This window comes from Mesoplodon mirus (genome assembly GCF_964341445.2).
Source record: "Mesoplodon mirus genome assembly, chromosome: 11".
NCBI classification, from domain to species: domain Eukaryota; kingdom Metazoa; phylum Chordata; class Mammalia; order Artiodactyla; family Ziphiidae; genus Mesoplodon; species Mesoplodon mirus.
This window is the reverse complement of record NC_138987.1, coordinates 54800134-54819041: the sequence shown is the minus strand read 5'-3', so window position 1 is coordinate 54819041 and position 18908 is coordinate 54800134. Positions and strand designations below refer to the sequence as shown.

General features: G+C 50.0%; 1 protein-coding gene across 7 annotated transcripts in view; it reads right to left on the bottom strand.

The window, feature by feature from the left end:
* Positions 1 to 1276: 1276 nt before the first annotated feature.
* The window catches only part of PFKM (phosphofructokinase, muscle), a 43312-nt gene continuing 25680 nt past the window's right edge, over positions 1277 to 18908 (bottom strand). For all 7 annotated transcript variants that reach the window (XM_082636774.1, XM_082636773.1, XM_082636768.1 and 4 more), the window contains 21 exons: positions 15952 to 16025; positions 15016 to 15093; positions 13201 to 13390; positions 12823 to 12988; positions 12011 to 12055; positions 11479 to 11587; positions 11274 to 11369; positions 10919 to 11011; positions 10208 to 10333; positions 9042 to 9106; positions 8450 to 8513; positions 7552 to 7701; positions 6387 to 6457; positions 5975 to 6062; positions 5726 to 5878; positions 5065 to 5229; positions 3992 to 4053; positions 3656 to 3767; positions 2251 to 2350; positions 2066 to 2171; positions 1277 to 1824 (listed from right to left, as the gene is read on the bottom strand). In XM_082636774.1, the coding sequence (XP_082492900.1) occupies positions 1680 to 1824; positions 2066 to 2171; positions 2251 to 2350; positions 3656 to 3767; positions 3992 to 4053; positions 5065 to 5229; positions 5726 to 5878; positions 5975 to 6062; positions 6387 to 6457; positions 7552 to 7701; positions 8450 to 8513; positions 9042 to 9106; positions 10208 to 10333; positions 10919 to 11011; positions 11274 to 11369; positions 11479 to 11587; positions 12011 to 12055; positions 12823 to 12988; positions 13201 to 13390; positions 15016 to 15093; positions 15952 to 16025 (2258 nt within the window). In that variant the 3' untranslated portion in view covers positions 1277 to 1679. The remainder of the gene's footprint in view (positions 1825 to 2065; positions 2172 to 2250; positions 2351 to 3655; positions 3768 to 3991; positions 4054 to 5064; positions 5230 to 5725; positions 5879 to 5974; positions 6063 to 6386; positions 6458 to 7551; positions 7702 to 8449; positions 8514 to 9041; positions 9107 to 10207; positions 10334 to 10918; positions 11012 to 11273; positions 11370 to 11478; positions 11588 to 12010; positions 12056 to 12822; positions 12989 to 13200; positions 13391 to 15015; positions 15094 to 15951; positions 16026 to 18908) is intronic.

Below are 18908 nucleotides of genomic sequence, written 5' to 3'. Positions count from 1 at the left end.
ATAACAGTGCTTGATATTTATTAATTTTTCTTCCCCTTAAAGAACTGTACAAAGAGCATTTGGCTGCTTTAATGCTGGGCTCTGACAAGACTTCTCGATCATTTTCTTTTTATTTTATAAATTTATTTTATTTATTTTTGGCTGCGTTGGGTCTTCGTTGCTGCGCGTGGGCTTTCTCTAGTTGTGGCGAGTGGGGGCTACTCTTCATTGCAGTGCACAGGCTTCTCATTGCAGTGGCTTCTCTTATTGCGGAGCACGGGCTCTAGGCGCGTGGGCTTTAGTAGTTGTGGCACGCGGGCTCAGTAGTTGTGGCCCATGGGCTTAGTTGCTCTGGGGCATGTGGTATCTTCCTGGACCAGGGCTCGAACCCATGTCCCCTGCATTGGCAGGCAGGTTCTTAACCACTGTGCCACCAGGGAAACCCTCAGTCATTTTTTAGAACTGTTTTTAGGATATAGCAGTTATACTTTGCACAGCCAGCAAAAGTGAAGTACTACAGATAATCCTTTCCTCCATCCCTTGTAAAACCTCAAACCTCCATCCTGCTTCAGCAAGCAAGCGAGGAAACTGTGTAGGTTGGGAGGAATATGTACGCTTGTGCCAAGAGCCAGGATCTGATTATTGGAGACTAATCTCAAGCCTGGCATTGACAGGGCAGCATCCTATCAACTGGGGGAACAGTCTGTAGTCCCAATCCTAAGAACCAACTGTATTACATGGATACTTGCTAATGAGGAAGTATGGGACAGAAAACAAATTGAGCTGAAAAGAACTGACAATTTTCCTAAGCAGTATTTCAACCAACCCACCAAACTAGGTCCAGGACTGGGTGTCTCTATTTCCCAGGCATTCAAAATGTACATGTCTCCCCACCGATGGTGTCTGGCTTTCATCGAGGAAGGAGCACAGGGGAAAAGTTGAGAAGGAAGAACCCTGGATTGTCAGAGGAAGAGTAGAGATTGGGGGATGGCTGGAAAATAGCAATGCTGGGTAATGGGTAGATGATCAAGAGGTGAAACACAACTTCATGCTTAAGGAAGACGGGAGCATCCTGTCGGCTGCAGAGGATGCAGGAGGGATTAGTTGCGGGATGAGGATAGGGACAGTGTCCTATGTTTTAGGACCCTGTGTACAGAGTCAAGAGATGTCCAAGAACAGAGAGAAGTACATGGGGTTAGCGCATGGGCTGCATTTTCCTAGGTGTCCACTGGGCAGAGTCTGGTGCTTGAGGCTGACAGGAATGCACCTGTGAAGATGATAATAGGAGAACCAAAAGCACAGTGACCAGTTGGCATTTATTAGTGTAGTTGTGGTTTGTCACTGTCGTAAATGTAGTAGAGGAACCAAGACTTTGTTATCACCAAGAAATAAATAAAGCTTATTTTTAGGAAGATTCTAACCGAGTAACTGAAATCGAGCAGTAGTACTAGAGGAGCCCAGCCTTGTGTGACACATGAAGCTGGGGTAGAAGTCAGGATAAATTCTACCTACGAGGAACGTACGCTTACTGCCCCCTGCCCCAGCTCCCTGGCCAGAGCTGACCATGGCTGCAGTTACAGAGTAAAAGGAAACCTAATTGAAAGTGAGCTGAGCTGAAACACTTGAGAATGCATGGACTTGGATCGATCAGGGTGAGCTGACCATGATCAGACGATCCGTTCCTCTCACTGCAAAGAGGTTTAGGCGGTAGCTTCTCCGGACCGCTTCCGACTGACGTGCTCAAAGTGGGCGTGCTCTGAGGTATCCAAGTCAATCTCATACTTGGCTAGGATTTTGAGGATGGGCCTCAGCTTCAGCCACCACTGTTCCTTGGGGATGCGGTGCCTACAGAGGAACGAGGTAGATGATGATTTAATCTTTAGCACCCCAATCAACTTCTATCAAAGGCTATGGGAAGAAGCTGAGCAGAAGAGGCTGGATTTGGGGCCTGGGCATCAGATCTGAAGTAGGTACGACTACAGGTGTTACTCCTAAAAGAAAAGGACTGCAGAGGGTGAGCAGCTTGGGAAGGGTAGATCTCGAAACTACCGGGGAGAGAACCACCGCAGGAGGTAGAGGTACTCACTCAAAATCCGTCTGTTCCTTCAGCTCAGTCACGGCTTGAAAGACCAGGGCCCTCTTACGCATCCCCAGGACACAGCCTGAGTCTGGGGTATTGGCAAAGATCCGCCCTGCAACAGGGATAGTCAGTCAGCTTCTATACTGGGAACCAGCTTCTAGGAAGGGGGCTCACCCTCTTACCCCACCTACCATTACGGTAACTCTCTTTGATTTTCCCAGACATCCAGTTCATAGCCTTTGCACCCATCTTAGTGGCAAAATTCCTGTCAAATGGAGTTGGGCTCCCACCCTGGAAAAAGAATCATAAAAATTACACGGGGAAGGACTCTAATGAAGTGGCAAAGATATGGGAATACACAGAGAAAAGTTTATAACCAGAAATAGGAATCCAGAAGTCTAACTATGAAAGGAAATCCTGAAACAGGGCCGGGAACCAAGGCAAGCTGGCCTAGTGTATCAGACTTCAGAGTAACTAATTAGTACAAGGGGATGACTGGTCTCACAGTCGCCTCTTCCAGCTCTGTAGCTGCATGACCCTGTTCATTTCCTTCTAGTCTTACTGGCCATTCCGTCAATTCCCTGCCCCTCATTAGCTTAGCAGCTTCTATCAGTCACCATCATCAATGACACAAGTGTTCCTTGTGACCCAATTTGGGTGCTCTTGGTAGCACCTCAGAATAATATAAAACATGGTGCAGAGTTTCTCTGAACAAAGCAGAAGTGGGAAAATGGGAAGGAAGGAAAAACAGAAAATAGGTCATCATACTTTATCCAATAGTACCCCATTCCTGCAGGAGCTGCTAAGCCCATTCAAACTGAGATAATGTGAATTCATCTGTGGGTATAGAAAGGTCAAAGGTCAATGCTTAAGAGGCATCTGCGGGGACATTTGGGATGGGGTAGGCCTCAGACCACTAGTATCATTTGTGAGTGAGGCCTGCCTTGGGTGGGGATTGAATGTGGGTGACAGAAAGGGATTCCTTTCCCCTTGAAACTCCAGTTAGTAGAGATGGAGCCCAACCCTAGCAAGGTGCCTGTACTCATCTCACAGGTTCCCCACAAAAGGCAGCATGCTGTGGTGGCGAAAGCACTGGACCAGCTCATTTTGACCTCATTCCAGCTTGACTAGTGGCCCTGGAAAAAGCATTTCTCCTCTGTGAGCCTCATTTCCTTCATCTGAAGCAGTGGTTCTCAACTGGAGACGATTCGGCCCCCAGGGGAAATGTCTAGAGACATTTTTTCAGTCGTACAAGTGGGGAGGATGTGCTACTGGCATCTAGTGAGTAAGAGTACAGGGATGCTGCTAAGTAAGCAATCCTACACCACACAGAACAACCACAAAGAATTTTCCAGCTCAAAATGGTAAGAGTGCCAAGGTTGAGAAACCCTGCCCTAAATAAAGAGGATGAACCACAGAATGTCTAAGGCCATTTCCAAGGTAAAGATTTCTGATTCTGTGACTGTAAAAGCCTGCAGGCCCACGCTCTGTGGCAGCCACGACAGCCTCCAGCGGGTCGGAGGCTAGTGGGAGATTCAGTGACTGTTGGGGGTTATTTATGGCTGTCTGGTGACGGGCATGGCGTGTCTTCCGCACCTGCTGCATGTGGCCAAGCACATTCTTCCTGCTGTCGAAGATGCCCTTGCCCTCCTCAGAGTACAAGTTGAAGATGAAGTCAGTGGTATAGTTCTCATTGCACTTCTCATTCCTGCAGGAGAGACCGAAGCCTGTGCCGGGCATTGTTCCCCTCCCTCCACCCGCCTTCTGCCTTGGTCAGCTTTGCCCCTCCCGGTTCCATCTCCCACCGCGGTCCAGGCGCTCTCCATTTGTATCCAGACTCCTCAGGGTGTCCCAGCCACGGATGCAGTCTGACTAGGGCCAAAGGCTGACTATTGCTTCTCTTCACTTAGGAGCAAACCGGGGATGAGGTACCTTAACACCAGTCCCCTCTTCACAGTTGTTTTCATCTTTTGTACCAGATGTTCCACATTCACCTGAAAATGAAACAGAAAATCCAAAGCCCGGCTGAGAGTGGATCCGGCTGGGCAGGCTCATAGTTCCCTTCCTCCCTGCCAGGCGTCTGCAGGAGGGAGAGGGACATGAAGAGGGCTATTTACAGCCCAGGGCCTGAACCGTGCCTAAGCCCCTTAAGAAGGTCAGTGCAGACTGAAATTAAGACTCCAGATGCGACAGGCAAAACAGGCAGAGGGAAAGTTGGACAAAGCGTGGCAACTGTCAGTTTTCAGCTCCTTCAGGGGTTTCCAGTTCTCCCTCCCTCAGAGGGCTGACCCTGCTCTCCTTGTAGGTCTCTAAATGGGCTGCGTCTGGGTTGCATCCGTCCGTGTACAGCAGTGATTCACCCAGCAGCAGTCGCTTCATTGGGCTTTAAGTTGGGGGTGAAGGAGGGAAAAGGTCACCCTCCACTGCAGGCAGGGGTTGGCTGGGCCCTTGGATTAGGGAGTTCCCTCACTTTGTGGCTCACAAAGTTTCCCTCACAAAGTTCCCTCCACTTTGTGGCTCTTTTTCCCTCCAGTGAACGGGGATCTTGGAAAACGAGGATCATAAAGGTATCCCCTCAAAAAATGGAATGAGGACTCCAGTTTGGTAGCAAGGGAAATCTGGCAGGGGTGGGGGTGGGTGTGTGACTTTCTCAATCAGTTAAACCACCTACTCAAAGTTTAGAAAGGTTTTGTAACCTCACTAAACCTTTCTGATCTATAATATGGAGATACTATCTCCCTTGCATGTCTGCTATGAAAATAAAATGCAAAAGCACGTAAAGTGCTTAGCTGCATACCACCCTTCAAACAAATGCTCCAGCAACAGGAGCGGCGGCCACGTACAGGAGGTTACACCAGAGAGTGCCCGCCCGGTGCTCCTTCTAGGACTCCACACACAGACCACACATCAGCTCTGTCCTCGCCTTGGGCTCTCACAGCTTAGGTCGCTGTAGGGACAGTGGGGAGAGACGGGGGCGGGGAGAGGGGCTCTGGGTAGCCGTCTACCTGCAGGTCTCGAATGGTGAAGGGCTCCTCAAAGATATAGGCAGCATCGGCCCCGGCTGCCAGGCCCGCCATGGTGGCCAGGTAGCCGCAATAGCCACCCATAGTTTCAATGATAAACACCCGGCGCTTGGTGCCTGCCGCTGACTGCTTGATGCGGTCACAGGTCTGCAAAGACAACAGGTCATAGAAAGACATGGTCAGGGGTGTGATTCTTGTCACTTTGCTGGCCCCTTCCATCACCCAACTCTGGAGTGACATCCTCCCCAGGCCAGCGGGGCCCCTACGCCTCATCGAGTGCTTGCCTTCCGGGACAGCAGGCACGTCTGCTAAGCACAGTGTGGAACTCCTCCCCTGGAAGGAAGCTGTCCCTAGCCCTCCTGTTGCTCGGAGTAGGGGAACTAGGCTGTAGGACCTCAGAAAGGAAAAATCATTTGATATGCAGAGCACAGACGCCTTTCTAGGTGAGAGGACTCACAATGCGTGGAGGATGGACACCGTATGTACGGTTAACGGCAGTGTGGGTAAATGCCGGGCCTTGAAGAAGCATGCTTCTAACACTGCCACTTGGTCGGTACAAAACAAGTGGCTCACTTTCTAGGCCCAGACTCGCTCCAGGGATTACAGTCCTGGCCAGAGGCTGGGAAGCAGTGGTGGCCCTCACCATGCAGATGGTGTTGAGAGCCGTGTCGGCCCCCACACTGAAGTCCGAGCCGGGCACGTTGTTGGAGACCGTGGCAGGGATGACCACAAACGGGATGCAGAGCTCGTCATAGTGCTTCCTGCCCTCCATCAGCTCTAGGCCCCCCGTGTAAGCCTGAGAAGATGAGAGCAGCGGGGGTGGGAATGAGGGGAGAGGGAAGGTGGGGGCGGGGGCGGGGGGGGAGGAAGAAATGGGGGTGGGGGCACTCACCTCAAAGCCCCCGATGATGACAAGGCCCTGAATGTTGAACTTGGTGATGTTGGCACTGATCTGTTCGAAGCTCTTCTTGGGTAGAGTTCTAGTTGATTGGGGAACAGAATTTGGGGAAGAGACAGCAAAATTGAAGGAGAGAAACGCTAGAGTTAGAAGGCACTTTGTTTATAGTTTCTTAACTTGTGCCCCCATCCCCGTCTGAGGATACACGCTGGGGCGCTGAGTTGCCAGAGCTGCTAAGAGATGTCTGGATTGGCTCGTCTGCCCTCATGAGGCAACTGTGAGCTTGCGGGGAGCGGACCCAGAGACAGCACTGGTCAGGCAGAGCCTGACTGGATGAACTGACGCCCGCGGGCCAAGGCCCGCCTTTCAGGGCGACGAGGAGGAGGCACTCCTGTAATGCACTGACCTTTTAGTTCCAAGTTTGGAACCACCTTGGCCAGTCCAGCCCCCAACATAGCTCCAGCCAGCCTCCTCGATCTGTAGGGAAAGGTCGCACAGGTCCGCATGGTGGCGACACAACTCCTTCAGCTCTGACCCTGCCCCGACACCCACCTGCCCGGACAGAGGAACGCCAGGCACCAGCTTTTCCCACCTCACTCAACTTCCTCCCCTTTCTGCTCGTTCACAAATCTTAAGCGCCTTAGATTACGCCAGGCCCTGTGCTGAACTCTGGGACAGAGAATTAAATAAGACGCGTTGTTTGCAAAGGGTTCATTTCAGCGGCTCCTGCCTGTTCCCACTGCCCTAAAATTAAATACAGTAGTCCCCCTTTATCTGTGATTCCACTTGCCAAGCTTTCAGTTACCTGTGGTCAATCTCAGTCCAAAAATATTAAATGGAAAATTCCAGAAATAAACAATTCACAGGTTTTAAATTGCATGCTGTTCTGAGTGGTGTGATGAAATCTTGCACCATCCCACCCAAGACGTGGGTCATCCCTTTGCCCGGTGTGTCCACAATGTATACACCACCCACCCGTTAGTACAGAAAAAACACATAGTATACAGCTGACCCCGAACAGCATGGGGGTCGGGTGCCAACCCTCTGCATAGTCAAAAGTACACGTGTAACTTGACAGTCAGCTCTCACATCCACCGCTCTGCACTCATGGATCCAACCAACCCCCGATCATAGAGTACTGCAGTATTTGCCACTGAGAAGTTCTGGGGACTTCCCTGGCGGTCCAGTGGTTAGGACTTGGTGCTGTCACTGCCGTGGGCCCAGGTTCAAGTCAGGGAACTAAGATCACACAAGCCGTGCAGCATGCCCCCCCACCAAAATATGAAAAATTCTGCATGTAAGTGGGCCCATGCAGTTCAAACCCGAGCTGTTCCAGGATCAGCTGTACCTAGGGTTTGGTGCTATAGTGGTTTCAGGCATCCACTGGGGATGTGCCCCCAGCAGATAAGGGGGGACTACTGTATCTACTTCTGCTTGAACCCCAAGAGGAGAAAAAGGCAGTGAGGGATGGGGGAAGGTAAGAGAACAGGCAGGTCAGCCACTACACTTATCCTCTGCACCACTGCTCCTTGGCCCCAAAGTAAGCACCCTCCTTCCTTGTATCCCTGTACCTGACCCTTGGCCAGGCCCTCGAAGCCGTCGTGTACAACCAGCACTCGGTTGCCCTGGATGAGACCGATTCTCACGGTGGAGCGGACAGCGGCATTCATGCCTGCGGCCGGGGCCCCCACGTTCATCACGGCCACTGTGTAACAGCCGCTCTGGAGAAGGAAGCAGAGGGGGAAAGGGGAAAGAGGGGACAGCAGTGCGGTGGGGGGACAGGTCAGTGAGGGGAGCTACACTCTGAGTCCCTTATGGTCCTGACAGCACACCCGTCCCTCAGGGAACGCCAGCACAGTCTGTCCCCTCCCCCACACGAGGGAAGCAAAAGTCTTCATCACAGATCAATAAATAAAGCTGTGCTCCCTGATCCCAGGTATCACTGCAAAATGAATAGGAGACCCTCCAGAGCAGTGTTTCCCAAAGTGAGATCCTTGGACCACCTGCTGTATCAGATCCACCCAGGGAGCTTGTTAAATCTGCATATTCCTGACCCTACCCCTGATCTGCATCCCCTCTGAGGGAGGGGAATATGCATGTTTAATAAGCAACCCAGATAATTCTGGTATACGGTAAATATTAAGAACCACTACGCCAATGGAAGAGGTGGCTCAAATGCGCTTAGGTGTGATTATTCCAGATTTGCCCAGAGAAAATAATACATGAGGCTTCTTTCCCATTCCTTGCATGCTATCTTGTCAGCCTTAAACTGGATGTGGGTCTTGGCTTAGAGACCTTCAGGACACTCTAAGAACATGGGCTTATATCTGGGGTGACTGAGAGAAAATTATCTTAGTGGGGTCTAGGATTCAGCACTGAAGATTACAGGCAGGCAAAGAAGTAGGCTGTGTGGATTAAGGGTAGCACTTCATAATGGGAGAATAAGGGGAGAGAGCAACTTGCCAGTACCTTAGATACTGGGGCTCTGACATGAGCCAGAAGCTTGTATACCTCCCAGTTGTTCATGAAGCTCCTAAAAAAGTACAGAGAGAGAGAAAGAGAGAGAGAGACAGAGAGAGAGAGAGAGAGAGGGGCGGTGTCTCCAGGCCATCCCCCAAGGCCAGCAGCCAAGGGGATCTGGTCTGAAGTTTTGCTCCCAGCGTGAAGTTCCACAGGGCAAACCTCTAAGGACATAACTGGGGCCGAGCAGGGATTGGGCAGGGCTGCAAAGAGGCCACTAACTCACCAAACACTCCCTGAGCACTCTTCCCCCCTCGCCTAGAGAAACTTATGATCTAGCTGGGTCCACATATAGAAATAACAGACTATGAAAGGCTAAGGCCAGGGAGAGAATCCCTGGGGTGAACTGAGCCACCTGGTCATCTCACAACTAACTCTCTCTTGGGTCATCTCACAACTAATTATCAGAAGAAACTGTTGCAGAAACAATAAGAAGAGGAAAAAGCAGAAGCTCCTATTTTGGATCTGGAGCTAAGTCGATTTTTGGCTTCATTCTGGCATCTGATTTCTGTAGCTAGTGAGCTCCTGGTCATTTCCTCACCGGCCTCTCAGCTTCACGGCTTCATCAAATCTCCTCTCATCCATGGCCTTGGTCACGTCTTTGGTCTGAGGGAGGAGCACGGCAACAGTCAGACTCCAGGGCAGAGTTCTGCAGCGCTGGGTTCCCATCCCACACTGAGACCCTGCCCATCTCTGGGCTTGTGATTGGATCCTGCCCATCCTGTACCCCACCTTTTCTATGCCCCCCAAACTTTCATAGAAGAAGTACCTTTGTTTTTCCTTAATTTTCTGAGTAATGAGCAGCAAAAGAAAAGGGCTGATTCTATGCTCTATTTATTCGAAGATGGGCAGAGTGGAGGAGTACACACAGATAAGATAGCATCCTCCTCCATTCCACACCCAGGGCCCCAGCCTCAGAGTAGCCTCTAAACTAATGACTAAATGAAGACGATCCTGCAGATAACCAGTTAGGAGGAAAGGCTGATCCCTGCCATGTGCTTCCCAACTACTGCTTTCTGCTCTGCGAGCCACAGCTTCAGCCTGGGGCTTTTAGAGATACGGTTCCAGGCAAGGCTGGAGCTTGTCTGGGCTGTAGGTCATTAGGACTCCCAAGTCTCAGAGAGAAGCAACCAGGAGGTGGAGAGCCAGCCCTGAGAATCACCCGGACACCTGAGCTCCCAGCCGCAGCGTCTGCCCTGTGGTATCAGAGGAGCGATTCCTCCGTAACTAGAGCCACCACTTCCTGAGCACTCAGCATCTTCCAGACCATTTACATGTCTTCTCTCCAGTCCATATACTCACCCTCGAGGTGAGTGTTTCTTAGTAACCTCATATTGGTTCAGAGAAACATGTTCAAGGGAGAGATCAGAGAGAGGGATAAGCTACCCAGCCAGACCTTAATAGTATTCCCCTGCTTTTAATAAGTTTGGAGAGAGATTGCATGGGTCTCATTACTAGGTAGGATGCAGAGTTTCGCATCTTCTTTAGCAACATCTGGTGGATGGGAAAACTGAGGCTTAGTTAGAGAGGTGACAGCTCCTGCACAAAGCCCATCGTGTGCCTTCCCCACGCGCCTCTTCCTGTGCTGCACCACCTCTCCACCTGCCCCCGCCCTGGTAGCCTCGGCAGCTGCTCTCTCTCCCCATTAGCTCTAGCTCAGAGATGGGTTTGGGGCTGGCAGGAAGGCAGGGTGGGGTCAGTACTCACCACCTGGACACACTCCATGAGGGGCAGGCGCACAGCCTGGTTACCAGAGAGGCTCACCACACAGGCTGGGGTGTCCGGGGTCCCCTCCAAAAGTGCCATCACTGCTTCCACACCCATCCTGCTGCCCTGCAGGGAGCAGAGACAGTCTGGTTCAAGCCTCCCCATCTAGTCTTGGCCTAGAGAACCTGGGCATTCAAGGCCCTTTCCAAATCACGAGTTGGGTTCTGCATTTAAGGACTGTGGCCAAGAACTCACTGGGCTTTACCTCCCGACCCAGATTTTGTCCAAAGCTTGATGACTGTTCATCCTTTTGCCACTAGAACCCCAAGGACTCTACCTGGTTCCAGAGAAACATATCCACTATAGTAATCAAGGGGATAACCGGGGCTGAATAATATTCCCTTCCTGATGAAAGTAGGATAAGAGGGTACAAACTGAGTATCTGAGGTTAGATCTTAATACTTTCACTCATGCTCAAAGCTCTAAGATATCAGACCTTAGGGGAGCATATTGTTTCCCATCATTTTCTGCAACAAAAGAGAACTCTTGAGCAGATGGGAATGGGTAAAGGGCCACTGCAGTCCAGAGTCTGGTGGCAGGGTGGCATGAGCAATGGTTGAAGCCCCTGTGCTGGTCAAGCACTGTCCTGCTGGGAAAGGACAGCAGGTTGAGGGTTCCACGGTGTGAGGGCCCCAGAGCCCCGCGACTTACCAGGATTCTGTCGAAGGCCGACGGTGTCCCACCCCGCTGCACATGCCCCAAGACGGTGACCCGGGTATCATACCCCAGACGCTTGACCACCAGCTGAAGGGATCAAGAGAGGGACAGAGAGAGATACAGAGTCAAGGACCTAGACTTAAAGTCAAGGTCCCTAAACAAGCAGGGACCTAGATAAACCAAGGATGACTTAGCCTCTTATCTTGTAATGATTCCTAGGTGGGAGGAAACCAGGGGGCAGGAAACCTGAGGAGACATGTGCAGGACTCAGGGGAGGCTCAGAAACCACCAGGCAGTGGGGCCAGGGTGGGTAAGGCGTCAAGGCCTCTTTGGCTCCATTCATACTAACATTTTTGATGTCTTCTGAGCTGATTGGTTTCCCGTTCCTGTCAATCGCACCCTCAGCCACAATGATGATGTTGAGACGAGAACCACGGTTCCTTGTCTGGTCAAGAACAAAGGAAAAAATGGTCAGTGTTAAGAAACTGCTGGACAGGAAAGAGATCAGCAGAGCAGGGCGAGGGTTTTCAAAGGGCGAAATAAGGCGCCAGTACCTCGCTGAGCCGGCGACACAGGTGCTCCTCCCAGTCATCATCTGGTGGACACTCAGGAATAAACACCCAGTCGGCCCCACAGGACAGAGAGGTGACAAGGGCCAGGTATCTGAGACAAGAGCCAGAAGCGTTGCGCCAGGAGCTACGCTCCACCAACAGCCTCTCCCATTCCTGACAAGGCCCTAGTCCCATAGCTGCTGAAAGGTCTGAGGAGCCGCCGTTTCATTCTTGGGGCGAGGGGAAGAGCCCCACTGGTTCCGCTAATCAGCGAGATTCTGTCCCTGAAGAGGCCCTTCTATCCACGCTCACCTGCCACAGCGGCTCCCCATCTCAGAGCGCTGTCTGCTCTTTCACAGGTGTATGTGTGGGATGTAAGGGAGGTTGGGTGGAGCCGGGGAAAGGCAGCCACCCCAAGAGGAGTGTGTACACCTCCAATCTGCCACCACTAGGAGGCCTCCCTGGACTCCCCGGGGAAGAGGAAAGGGCTATTGCCTGGTCCACGGCATAGACAAGTCAAGATGGGGGATCTTACCCACAGTGCCGGCCCATCACTTCTAACACAAACGTCCTCTGGTGGCTGTAAGAGACAGACATAGGGCTTGCACAGTCCCAGTGGCCCTATGGCCAGGACCAAGCCCCCACCCACACTGAGGCCAAGGAAACTCTCGGCGAGATGCATTTATGCTGTGGGCTTTCTAGCAGGTCTCCTGAGACACCTGGAAGACCCAGGGTAAACACTTTAGACACAGGGTGTCCCAGGCCTGAGAAAACACCACAGAAAAAGGTGTCAGTACTGAGGCTCTGTGCCTGCTGGGAAGGAGGGGGCCTGGGAAGGGAAGGAGCGAAGGGAAAAGCAGCGGAGGGAGGACTCCACTAACCTCGAATCCTCCAGGATCAACCTGCAGGAGACTGTCACCCGCCCCCGCCCTCCCATTCTCCTGCACTGCTCCCCGAGTCCCTGCCCTTCTGAGCAGTGGCGTAATGGCCGCTACTATCTCTGTGACATGGTTGGAAAGGTTTGGGGCTCCCTGGATTTGTCTCAGTCTGCAGACAAATCATTTAGACAAATCATTTTTAATCATTTAGGAGACCCCACAGGTAGTAAAGACCTGAGAGCAACACATTTGGACAGTGGTAGATAGTGGCCAGAGGCAAGTCTTATGGCATTTATAGAGCAGTGCAATTCAGTGCTCTAGGGATAATTTTAATTAAAAACAATGTTCTAGTCCCAGAAAACTGGTCACTGTAGTCACCATAGCTCAAGCACTTTCATCTTCTCTAGTCCCCAGCTGGTTGGTCTGTCCCAGCGCCATCCTCCCACGCCCCCTCCCACTGGGCCCTCACCTCTGAGCGGTAGTGGTGATGGCATCTACAATCTCTGTGATCCGGTGCAGGGCAGAGTCAGTGCCGATGGTCATGTCAGTGCCGCAAAAGTCGTTGTCAATTGAGCCAACCAGACCCACAATGTTCAGGAACCTGGACTTGGCAGCCTCCTCCACTGTGATCTTACCTGACAAGGGGAAGCAAAGCAGGAGGCACTGGGTGAGGTCCCTGGCATGCTAGGGAGCAGGTGACTGGAGAGGGAAGGGGCTGCAGCCAATGGCAGATAAAAGAGAGCAAAGACGGCCCTCTGTGTCTGGGCAACAATTTTCCTCCATGGGAGGGAAAGGCGGGTGTGTGCGCCCATACGCAGAAACCACACTCACGAGAGCAACGTCTCACCTGATTTCTGGAGGTCGCTCAACAAGTCACTCCACTCAGAGCGGAAGGTGTCGGCCCCGGTGAGGCTGCCATCACCCCCAATGACGCACAGGTTGGTGATCCCGCGCTTCACCAGGTTGTGGGCAGCTCGGAGCCGGCCCTCTCGTTCCCGAAAGTCCTTGCACCGGGCGCTTCCAATCACCGTGCCTCCCTTTGGGGAAGAGGTGGGAGTCAGCTCCCCAGGTGACACGGCCAAATTTGGGCTCAACATGCTAAGACTGCCCTATCCCAACACGGTGATGGGCTGGCATCATCACGTGGCTCCCTAGGAAGTTCCCTGACATCCTGAAGAGTCACTGGCCCCTTCTTTTGTGTGTGTCTGGTTTTAAAGTTTTATTCTTCATGAAAAGGATTAATGAAGTTCACATGAATTTCAAATTCCGGAGTCACGAATACTGATGTCTAACTCTGTTGTCTGAGGGTACATAATTGTACAAGCTTAGCCATTAATAGAAGACATGCGAGTCTTGATTGCCTTAGACACGTTTCTATTTCATTTGCCTATCTCCTTTGACTGCATTCAAGATTGTTCACTTTATCTTAATTTTCAGCTTGGTTTGCATGGGCCTACCCATAGCTTTCCCTGTTTTTAACCTCCTTGTAGTTCACTGAGTTGGTTTTTGTTTTGTTTTGTTTTGTTTTGTTTCTGGCCCCTTCTAAAGGAAGGTGAGATGGTGCTGGCTGAAGTATCACAGGGTCATTCCCATGTTCTGCTACACTTCTTAGAAGACTGCTAAGATGGGCCCATTCCACTGAAGGCTTTGTCACTGTGACTGTCCTAAAGAGAACTAGGAATACACACATATCTGTAGGCTTCTGAAATTATCTCCATCTTTCTCATCTTAGAAGAAGCAGCAGCAGTGACTTCAACAGGGACAAGGCACCGCTAATCCTTTTCCCTTTGCGCCTGGGGATCTGTGTGCTAGTGGGAGGAGCCACAAGACCCAGCCATTCACAGGAAAAACAGCTCTGAATATGGAAAGCCCTAAATCCCCAGGAGCTTGTAGATACCCGAAGAGAGGAAAGTACACTTAGGGTTTTCATAAATCTTATGAACTCCTGGCATCCATGATTTCGGGGGTATTGATGGAGAATTCTGGCTCATTCTCAGACCACTTTATGGGGCACCACGGCCTGTATAAAGCCTTCACAAAGTGCTCCTCATTAAATTTCTTCCCATGGATTTTTTTTAAGGGGATTGAGGTAAAGAATGAGGATACAAATGTAATGTGCAGATTTTTCAGTAAATCAGAAGATGAGTATAGAATGACGTAGAGAACATAGCAAAAAGGGCTGTGGATACAATCAAAATCATCTTAGATTCTTCTTTAAACTCTAAAACGCTCTCTCGGTTCCTTCCTTCCTTAAAAGGTCTGGTATCAGGTCACCTCACCGTCATCACATGAGGACTAGCAAACTTCAGCTCTACTCTGGCTCTGGCTCCAGTCCTCTGGTGAGGTTATTTTCAGGGCCTGACCTCCCCTGTGACCCCAGAGCAGGACCTGTTATGTGCCAGTTCCTCAAGTCTTGCCTCTGACCTTTCTATAAAGAGCAAAGTGTCCTGTGATCACACCCTCAATCCTCCATCCCGCCCCAGGAAACCAGGGTGATGTTTTCAAATGTAAAAAGTAAAGGACAAACATAGCCCCTCTCTGGTCACAGAATCCCTTCTCATCAAACCACATGGCAGGGAATTCAGGAAACCACGAGCCCCAGTCCAAGTGAGGGTGAGACAAGGACAGGACAAATACGGGACAGGAGTCCTCTGGAACATACCAGCTGAAGCATCATCGAAACACTCTCCCAGGTGGCTTCCCTGATGTTATCTCCACCATCCACCAGGCCTTGATAACCCTGTGGGGTACATTACACCCATTCAGCCTCTGCTAGGCTTCCCCCAAACTCCCAGGATTAAGACAGAGTCCCTGGGAAGAGGTTCTCTGAGAATCAAGTCACCCATCCCACCTCCCATTAATGACGCCTAGGTGCTCCTGAGAATAACACAGTCCAAGGAAGGAGACGTCAGCTTTTTCAATACCCTCTTCTAGTTTCTCTCATTCTCTAAACATCAGAATGCCCTTCCTAATATTTGATCTTGATTCCTCTTATTTTTGGTTCATCCCATTTCCTCCCAGGGGAACTAGATGACAGATGGTTTTGATAACCAACAATGGAGGAAGAAAAGAAGGGTATGTTGGAAGGAGCAAGGGAGATAAATGTGACTTGAAAAGATAAGAGACTATAACGTTTGAGAGGAGAAAGGCAGACAGACCTTATGGAAAGAAGAGTGGATAAAGGATGAGAGGAAAAGGAGAGGAGGGAACCAAAGAGGACGTAGAACCTCAGAAAGTAAGGCAAACTGCAGAAACACAGTGGGACTCTAGGGCTCTGTCCCTCCTAGGGCTCCGTCTCTGGACGTATTGAATTTGCTGTGAAATACTAACTCATTTCACCTTCTCTTCTCTTGGGGGAAGTAAAGGGAGGACAGAGCTACTTCTTAATTTAAATCAAACAGGCAACACGAGGACCCAGCCTGCAGATCCCTGGGACCCACTGTCATTACTGGAGCCCCGAGTGGGGAGGGGTGACTCGTGAAGACAGGGAACCAAGACTAACCAGACACAGCAACGTAACTGGGAGGTAAGGAAAGAGGGTGGGGAGGGGGAGGAGAAACCAGAGAAAGAATAATGGGGAGCAGAGCAGAGAACCAACCTCATGGACAAAGAAGACACGGGCACCAGTATAGATGCCAACTCGAACCACAGCCCTGACAGCAGCATTCATACCTGCAAGGAGGAAAGAGTCAGAGAGAGGTTATCCTAAGAAAAGCGGCCCTGGACCCTAAGATCTGAGACAGTCCTTTTCTAAGGCTTTTCTCTGAATCTACAAACCTCTCATCCAATTCTCCTGGCCTCCCCACTAACACTGAATTACTTCATTCAATGTTAATATAGCACAAGTTACCTCCATTCCTCTCCCCTCCCCCCAAAACCCCATCTTTCCTAAGACCTTTCCTTGCCAGGGCAATCTGGGGAATAATAATCTTGAATGCTTATTGTGCGGTTAGATGCTGCTAGATGCTTGTCAATCGCAAACTCATTTAATCCTATCCACAGCTCTGGAGTTGCCTCCATTTTACAGATTTGGAAACTGAAGTTCAAAGAGGTCGAGGTCACAGAGCTAGGATGAGCTCAGCTTTTAATCCAAATCCTAAATGTCTCAACCAACACTGCTGACCTCCATGCTAATCCCAATGGCTGTACGAGGCTTTTCCTTGCCTTCTGCATTGAATCTAGGCATCCAGCTTGTATAGGTTTTTCAGGACAAAGACATGGCTCGCTGGGGCTTAGTGACCTGACCATTCACAAGCTGTTCTTGAGCACAACAATTACTGGCTGGCGGATTCTCCCAGTCTCCAAATACACACACAGCTTTTTAGTGTCATTGAGTTGGTGTATGTTCCAGTGTGCACCACACACTGAGGTTCTCTGGCTCCCAAACTACCAGAAGAGGTTGTGACCAAGTGTGCAGACAGAATCCGTGGAGACTCTATGCTCTCCTTCTCCCGCACTGATCTTCTCCTGTGACCCTGTGTGTAACATGTGTATGAGGAACTTACAAATCACGCTGCCAATTATTCTGTTTCCACTGGGAGAAACAATTAGGGCTGAAACAGAGAGGAGAGCCTTTCCTCCTTTTCCCATGTGAGTACTATCCTTCTCCTAGTAGCTACTCAATGACAAGAACTCTCCCCCAAGAGTATGGGAAGGAGCTGACCTGTCTCAACACACAACACATGGTTGTGAAGACCTCCACAGTAGAAAAAATGCCACTGCTTACTGTGCTCAGCACAGCCTCACTGGTGAGACATTCCTGGGTCTTGATCCTGGTAACCCTGTCTTACCTTGTAATGTGAGGAGGTGATGCTGTGATGGATCAGCTTCTTGTAAACCACTTTAATCACCCTCCCTCAGATACCCCTGTATACATTACACATTTTTGTTTCACTCTAAAATCTATTCATATGGTCCTTAACCCTGCCTGGGGAAATATCATATACCAGTGAGCACTAGAGAAGTCAGTAACTGGAAAAATCTACAGCAGCAGACTAAAATCCATAACAAACTATTGCATTATCCAAAGCTATCTGGAATGAAATAGAATCAAAAAGACCAGAAAGTCTGTTTTTTGGGTTTGTTTGTTTGCAGGCTGACAAAGGTTGATATTACATGGCGACAAGCTCCAAATTAAATTGAAGGTTCATTCACTTACTGAACAAATATTTATTAAATACCTCTCATGTTCCTGACACTATGTAGGCACTGGGTATGCATCATGGAATGATAGAGAGTCTGGGGATACAAAGATAAAGGACTCAGGAATGGTCCTCAAGACTTGGGAAGAATTATAGTGTTATTCCAAATTGGATTCATATGGAGGGGATTTGTACAAAGTGCAGGGGGGACAAGGAAAAGGAACATCTACGCTGCCAGGAGGAAGCCAGGGAAGGTGATACAGAAAAGACAGCATTTGTGCTGAGGCCTAAAGGATAATTTCCTTTCAAATCTTTTTGCTAGGTGGATGAATTTGGGAAGAGTGTTATAGACAGGAGGAATAGCACAAATAAAGGTGAGGGTCAAGAAATAACCTTAGGAAATTCAGTATTATAAAGAATAAAATGTAAAATGATGGCGAGATGAAGCTACACAGATGGGCAGGCACCTGTGTGCCCAGTGAGGAAGTCTGGCTTTTATTCTGAAGGCCAGGGCTTGACTGGGGATCCATGGGTGATAGTTTCAGGGAATCCATGAACCCCATGAAACTATATGAAAAGCTTTGTGGGCACGGGCATTTCTTCTGGGAGAAGGTCCACAACTTTCATTTGATTTTTTTTTTTGGCCGCATCGCACAGCATGCGGGATCCTAGTTCCCCGCCGGACCTGGGATCAAACCTGCAGCCCCTGCAGTAGAAGCATGGAGTCTTAACCACTGGACCACCAGGGAAGTCCCTTACTTGATTCCTAAAGGGGTCTGTAACCTTAAAAAAAAAGTTGCAAGCAACAGAGAATCTTTGAAGAACTTTGAGAGCGGTGGGACATGAGATTTACGTATCAGAAAGATCACTCTGGCAGCAACGTGAAAGACAGACTGAAAGAGGTGACACTAGGGTTAGATGGTAGCCTAGACAAAAACGATGAGGGCCTAGACTGGGAGAGTGGCATTTAGGACAAAACAGAGATACTGGACAAGAGACGCCTAGGAAACAGAAGCAACAGGACTTCCATCTAATCGGCCATGTGATTAGATTTCAAGGTGTTGGAGAGGAAGGAGGAGATGTCCCGTGACTGGCTTAGGCCACGGGGAAAACGGTGGTACAGTTAACTGAGCAGAGGCAGGCTTTGGTTCAGGAAGGTAGGGGTGGGGGTGATATATTTATATTTGGATCTGTTGAGTTTGAAGTTCTTGTGGAACATCGATGTGGACTTGGAAGAGACTGTCTCAAGAAAATACGTAAAATTAGAAGGGAAAAGGGCAAGGAATGGAACGCTGAGGAAAACCAACATTGAAGGAATGGGCAGAGAAAGAGGAGTTCCATGATGAAAACTAACACTAACACCAACTAACACTAAACTAAAACGAAAACTAACATGATGAAAACTAACCAGCAA